The sequence below is a fragment of the Dryobates pubescens genome, chromosome 37, assembly GCF_014839835.1.
Source record: "Dryobates pubescens isolate bDryPub1 chromosome 37, bDryPub1.pri, whole genome shotgun sequence".
Taxonomy (NCBI): domain Eukaryota; kingdom Metazoa; phylum Chordata; class Aves; order Piciformes; family Picidae; genus Dryobates; species Dryobates pubescens.
In genome coordinates, this window is record NC_071648.1 from 6893376 (window position 1) to 6900631 (window position 7256).

A 7256-nucleotide genomic window follows, 5' to 3' on the forward strand; every position below is an offset into this window, starting at 1 on the left:
CACATTAGCATGGACACAAGAGTGCACGACTGATGTTAAACAAATATGGGGATGGCACTGGGACATGAAGCCAAGGCCATTAACAGGCTAAATCAAACTGGTTTGAAATTAGTTCAGTATCCCGTCAAACAGCTGCCCATGAGGAGCAGTGCTGAAAGGACTTCTGAAACGCAGAGTAATCTCCATTTCTGTTAATTTGATGACTGTCAGACAAAGGGCTGGAATCAGGGAATCACAGAATGTCAGGGGGTGGAAGGGACCTCCAGAGATCATCCAGTCCAACCCCCCTGCTAGAGCAGGGTCACCCAGGGCAGGTCACACAGGAACACATCCAGGTGGGTTTCAAAAGTCTCCAGAGAAGGAGACTCCACAGCCCCTCTGGGCAGCCTGCTCCAGGGCTCCAGCACCCTCACCATACAGAAGTGTCTCCTCATGCTGAGGTGGAGACTCCTGTGTTCCAGCTGCTACCTGTTGTTCCTGGTCCTGGCACTGGGCACCACTGAAAAGAGCCTGGCACCTTCATCCTGAGACCCAGCCCTCAGCTATTGATAGACGTTGATCAGACCCCCTCTCAGCCTTCTCCTCTCCAGACTAGACAGCCCCAGGGCTCTCAGTCTTTCTTTGCAGTAGAGGTGTTCAAGTCCCCTAATCATCCTTGTAGCCTGTGTTGGCCTCTCTCCAGCAGCTCCCTGTCCGTCTTGACCTGGGGAGCCCAGAACTGGACACAGGATTGCAGGTGTGGTCTCAGCAGGGCAGAGCAGAGGGGCAGGAGAACCTCCCTAGCCCTGCTGGCCACACTTTTCTTTGCTGCAGCCCAGGATGCCATTGTCTCTCCTGGCCACAAGGACACCTTGCTGTCCCATGCAGAACTTGCTTTCCACCAGGCCTCCAAGGTCTTTCTCCACAGAGCTGCTTTCCAGCAGGATGACCCCTGGTCTGTACTGGTGCCTGGTGCTGTTCCTCCCCAGGTGTAGGACTCTTCACCTGTCCTTATTGAACTTCATGAGGGCCCCCTTCATCCAGCTCTGCAGCCTGTCCAGGTCACAATGGATGGAAGCACAGATTGAGGGGGTGTCAGCCACCCTCCGAGTCTCGGGGTATTAGAACAGCCCATCTATGAAGAGCATCCATGGTTGGAGCTAAAAGCCTGTTGCCATGAAACTCTGTGCAGAGATGGAAAAAAGGGAACAAATACAAAGCCAGAGAGTTCAATCATTATAAATGCTTTATTTTAAATCTCTTTAATGAATGAAGAAACTGTAATGCAGGAGGAAAAAAGTAAAATTCTGCAGGTGGGAGGTGACACAAGCACAACAATCAAGTGCAGTCAGGAATTAGGGTGCTGTGAATATCTACAATTTGTTTCTGACTGCCTAACTAAAAGCCAAAGTTGATTTGCTTAATGTCAGTTGAATTATTCCCATGAGGGAAAACAAAATTGTGAGACCAGAATCCTGGCATAATCTGACATAATGCACATTGTGCCACAACATGGAAGTTCAGAATAATAAATACAACCACACCAAACACCAGAAATTGATTGTGTACAAACCAGCCCACACAATGTCAGAGAAAGAGACTTCTTTGCCCTGGACTGCTGAAGGATTTGTACCCAGCATGAAGATAAAAATATGTGAAGGGTTGGAATTGATGATCTTAAAGATCTTTTCCAACCTAAATGAAGAAATAAATGAAGCTTTTTGAAAGAGTACTGTGAATCACAAATCACTGAATACTGTCCAGTTGGAAGAGACCTCCAAGCTCATCCAGTCCAACCCTCCACCCAGCAGCAAACCATGTCCCTAAGCTCCAGTTCCACAGCTGCTGAAACACCTCCAGGGATGGTGACTCCAGCACTGCCCTGGGCAGACCATTCCAATGGCTGAGAGCCCTCTCTGGCAAGAAACATTTCCTAGCATCCAGCCTGAACCTCCCCTGCTGCATCTTGGAACCATTGCCTCTGCTCCTGTCTCTTGCCACCAAGGAGCAGAGGCTGCCCCCTCCTTGCTCCATCCTCCCTTCAGGGAGCTGTAGAGAGCAATGAGGTCTCCCTCAGCCTCTTCTTCTCCAGCCTGAACACCACCAGCTCCCTCAGACACTCCATATTGTCCCAAATAGACATATAGAGGGGTAAGAAAAGGATCCAACTATTTACATAATGAAATCTATCAACTGAAAAATGCAGACTGTATCTGCACTTTCTGATAAAGGATGCTCTCTACACCTGGTATTTCTGCTCCCTGGGGAACAGCTGCACTTTCTGTCTAAACTTATTGGTAAAGAATGCTCCTTATGTAAGCCTGGTGGTTATGTCCCAGGGGAAATGGGTGTTTTAATAAAAAAATAATAATTGAAAACAATAAATTCATCTAGAAGTGAACACTTAGTAAGGGTAACAGTTCATGGTGCAGCATACAAAGGATGCTGTAGGCATAGAATGGTCTGGATTATTAGGAAGCTCCAAAGGACATCCAGTCCAACCCCCCAGCAGGCAGCAGAGATATCCTCCACTAGAGCAGGTTGCTCACAGCCTTGTCCAGCCTAACCTTGAGTATCTCCAGGGATAGGGCCTCAGCTACCTCCCCCAGGCAACCTCTTGCAGTGTTCCACCACCCTTATGGTGCAGAACTTGTTCCTCACATCCAATCTCAATCTGCTCTGCTCTAGTTTGAAGCCATTGCCCCTGCTCCTGTCCCTGCAGGCCTTTGCAAACAGTCTCTCTGCAGCCTTCTTGTAGCCCCCTTCAGGTTCTGGCAGGCTGCTCTTAGGTCTGCCTGGAGCCTTCTCTTCTCCAGGCTGAACACCCCCAGCTCCCTCAGCCTGGCCTCAGAGCAGAGCTGCTCCAGCCCCCTGAGCATTTCCGTGGCCCTCCTCTGGACCCACTCCATCAGGTCAATGTCCTATACTGAGATCCAGTGAGGCCAGGCAGTCACCTAACAAAAGTCTACTCATGTAAATTACACTAGATACTGAAGTTCCTGGACAAATCTCAAATGGTCATGATGCAACAGGCTGCACAGCAGAGCTTGAGTGTACTTTGCATAGTGAGCTAATCACAAGGCATTCTAAATCCTGATTTAGGAGCATAAGTAATAAGTTTGCATTTCAGAGTAAACAGACTACAATAAAAGTACTTCACATTAATTCCAGCTATGTTTCCTGTCTCTTTATACAGCAAATGATCTTGGTGACCTCACCACCTGCTCAGCAGGACTGCCCCATACATGGTAAATAGTGAGGTTTTTTCACGCAGGACATCAAAGTTTGCATCTTTAGTCACTGTTTTATAGGAAAATAACTGAACTCTGTCCCAAAACAATTACCCAAATGTCTCCCTGACTAATCTTCACTTGTAAAAGCTAAAGGGCCTTCCATAAAATAATCAAACCCTTTTCAAAGGTACACAGCAAATTCGTTTTATAAGTGCAAGCAGAACAAACAGCCTTGCTCCCTCTTTCAGCACCTGTCATAAGTCCCTGGGATCATTCCAAAACACTCCATTATATGAAATATTTTCTTTGGCTTTCTGACTTTAAAAGGACCAAAGACCAAAAGAAACTGCCATTTGTTTCTGCTGTCATCTCACATAACAACTCCTAAGTGCACCACTGCATTATCTCTTTGGAAAGTCCCACAGGATGTGGTGTTCATTAAACTCCCCTCGGCACCTTGAACAGGGAGTTTAAAAATGAGCATTTCAAACTTCCCTGTAGCTCTACAGGCATGAAGAAGCAGCTGTCTCCTTGCAGGAAGCCACCATCACAAACCTAACACTAAATCCCAGAATTGTGAGGGTTGGAATGGACCTCAAGGATCATCTAGTTCCAACCCCCCTGCCATGGGCAGGGACACCTCACATTAGAGCAAGTTGCTCAGAGCCACATCCAGCTGGCCTTAAAAACCTCCAAGTTTCACATTTAGGCTTCCTCTGAATTGTTGCTTTCCAAGACCTCCTCCAGTGACAAGGTGCCACCTAAACTCTCATTTGGATCAATGGTGAAGCCCTGGCTTTTTAATGTTTTGTGAGCATTCATGAACTTCTGTAGGTACTTGGAGGTATAGAGCCAGTGATGCTTCAAGACATCCTCCATCTCGTAGCATTTGGACTGTCTGGCATTCATTTTTCGGAACCTCCTGAAGAGTTTGTTTCCAGACTCATTCCCTTCACTTGCCCAGGCCCCGATGGACCCGTCCCTTTCGATGATTTCAGGAACGTGAGCAAGGGTTTTGTGGAAATAGTTGGTAATCTTGCCCTCATATCTGTATTTGAACTTTGTAGCTAGGAGCTCGGCAAAGCGCTGCGAATTGTAGCTGTACTGGCACAGCAATTCTGGACACTCCTTGGCAGGGCTCGAGGATCGCCACACCGGCTTCATCTTCAGGTAAAGGTCCATCAGCTCTTTTAGGGCTTCATGCCTTTCCTCACATTTGATTAATTCACATACTGCCTCGACTGTCTCTTTGCACATGAGTTTTCTAGCAAAATTTCCACTCATCCTCATCATGGGCTTCAAGTTCATCTTCTTCCTGAGGTGTTTGTCAAGAGTCAACTGCCACCTCTTCCTCTCCTCTTTAGACACATCAGGATTCTTGTAAACTTCACCAATCTCCATCTGGAAGATCCTGTAGAATTCGGCCGCGTTGCCGATGTCGCAGTGCAAGGCATCTATGGAGGGCACTGTCTCCATGAAAGGCTTGGCTGAAACGCCCTTCACCCTATTGCGGAGCTCATCGACAGATTCGTGATACGGGTTGGACCTCCACATTTCATATCGCTCCAGATTTTCAGCATGGCTCCTGGTGATGGAGTGGAAGACCAAGTTCTGGGATGCCTCCAGGCGGGTTGCATCACACAGGGTACAAATGTAAGTGGAACCTGAGGCTTCCAGCCCCTCCACTTCACGCACAAGTTTCTCATCATACCCTGTACCCCTAAAGACGAATTTGAATGTTCTCAAGATGCCTCCCATTTCAAGCAGCAGTTGGCTGTTTTTCATAGCTTCTCTTTCTGCTATGAGGGGGCTCAGGATTGCCGTCAGAGTTTCGTGATCCGATTCATCAGCCAGCATAAGGCACAAGGGCTTGCAGCATAGCTCTGAGTTGGGCTTTACTTCTTCGAAGATCCTCTTGCTTTCGTTCCCCTGCGCTATGGCGATGTTCATGACCGTGAAAGAAAAGCGAACCGCCTTCTCTGGCACAGCAGGCCCGCTTCCATGCTTCTCACTGACATCTCCCATCCCGTCACAGGACTCCTTTACTACCACAGTGAAGGGACCACTCAAATAGTCATCCAGATTTATGGCTTTCATGCCTTCCAGGATCTCCTCCTCCATGTCCTTTAAGGCACAAACTAAGGCTGCATCGTATCGAAATCTCTTTGCAATTGTATCTACTGGGTAGTCATCAACTGAGTGTGGCAATCCTGAGAGTCCATCTAGAATTCCCACTTCTGTGTTAGTAGATACATTTTTCAAGGGAGGCTTCCACTCAAAGGGATGATACCCTGGCAGGAGAGCCTTCTCAGCAGCACGCAGAGCATGCAGGGGCTGGAAGATCTGCCTCCCACTGACAGCTTTCACTGTTCTATACATTTTATGATACTGGCTACAGCTGAGAAATGTGTTGACTCGGATGGCCAGGCAGACAGCAGGGTGAAGCCCAGATCCCCTCCCCTGCATCATAGCCTCTAGTTCATCTGCTTGTTTGTGTTCATTTCTTGCTCTTAAAGCTAGCAGGAACAGAGTCATGCACACAGCCCTCATATCACCACCCTCTTCTTTCTCAGCAAAAGCCTTGACTTGGCGTTTCAGCTCTCTCAGACGATGTTTCTGAGCTCTCCTGGTCAAAGACAGGAGGTGCTGCCTTGGTCGTCCACCTTTATTTATGTAGCTGTAGAGCCCTCTATCTTTCATCTCCTTGTGGCTGGAGAGGTGTTGGCCATATTTTCCATGTGAGATCTCTTCATCACATTCCTTCACAGGACATCTTATACTCAGGCTATGGAGAACATTCAGGAAAGATTTCACTGGGGTTACCAGATCAGTAGGGAAGCAAGGATACCAGCAGGAAGGGCAATAGCTGCCCATGACCTTGATGCACTTAAGGATGCAAGTTCTGCAGAACAAGTGTCTACATGTTGTTTCCACCGGATCTGCCAAAATATGGTCACAGATCTGGCAAGAGATGGATTTAATGAAATCCAGTGGATAATCGACTGCAAGCAGCTTGGTGCTGAGATGTGTATTCTTGCAATTGACAGTCTCTTTCATTACGTTTTTGTTCTTGATCTGTGCTGGGTTCTTTCCACCTCTGTTGGTTAGAGCACATTCTGCAGTGGTCTTCAGACGTTTTCCATGTTGCACGCTGGGCAGCTGACCTTTTCTCTTGCCTCCGTGGCTGGTAGTGTGGCACACGTTGCAGTCTGGAGAGTGGGGCTGCCACTCCATTGTGCTGTTCCTAGGAAAGTACACTTCAGGTGGGGTATTACTGAATTTCCTGTGGATAATACTCCAGCAGTTGTGACAGAACCGAGTGGGGTGGACAGTATCGACGTCCCCTCGCACATCGATCTTAAAAACCTTAGCGATAAGGTCTGGCCAAGATGTTGCTTTTTTCTCTTTCTTTCTCAGAAGCAAGAGGGTTTCATCATCCACTGGCCCGTGCACTGGGTGAGTCCTCTTGTAACAATCTGTTTTTAAGGAGACTCCACAGATACGGCAAAGTCGCCTCAGATTTTTTTGATGAGCTTCCTTGTCTTGTGTTTTCATGTCCTTGGCATCCTTCTCAAGTGCATGCCTATTGTCCCCTAAATCCACCTCTTCTCCTCTCGGCACTGCTTCATGCTCATAAAGAATGGTTTCTTTGTTTGAAGAAGTGATCCCTTCTGCCTGATCTTTGTTTAGTTGCTGGCTGTCATCAGAAGGAGTCTTTTCAAATGATCTCACTTTAAACAACTTGAATTTCCAGTCAGAAAATTTTGAATACGGGTGCAGAATTTCTTCAGGCAGGTCCATTTGTGAGGCTACTGACATCTGCAGCCTGGCAGGAACCAGGTCACCTGAGAAAGAGAAAGAAGCAGCGAGTTAGCTTGTCTTCCAAAATTAAGAATTGTAGAACCGTAGAATGGCTCAGGTTGGAAGGGACCTCAGAGATCATCTATTCCATGCCCAAGGACACCTCTCAACTAGACTCAGCTGCTCAAGGCCTCATCCAACCTGGCCCTGAACACCCCCAAGGAGGAGACAGCCACAGCCTCT

General features: G+C 47.7%; 1 protein-coding gene across 1 annotated transcript; it reads right to left on the reverse strand.

Moving 5' to 3' along the window:
- Positions 1-3917: 3917 nt before the first annotated feature.
- RAG1 (recombination activating 1) lies at positions 3918-7031 on the reverse strand. The gene has a single exon (XM_009905561.1). The coding sequence runs from the start codon at positions 7029-7031 to the stop codon at positions 3918-3920; it is 3114 nt and encodes a 1037-aa protein (XP_009903863.1).
- Between the last annotated feature and the right edge of the window lie 225 nt (positions 7032-7256).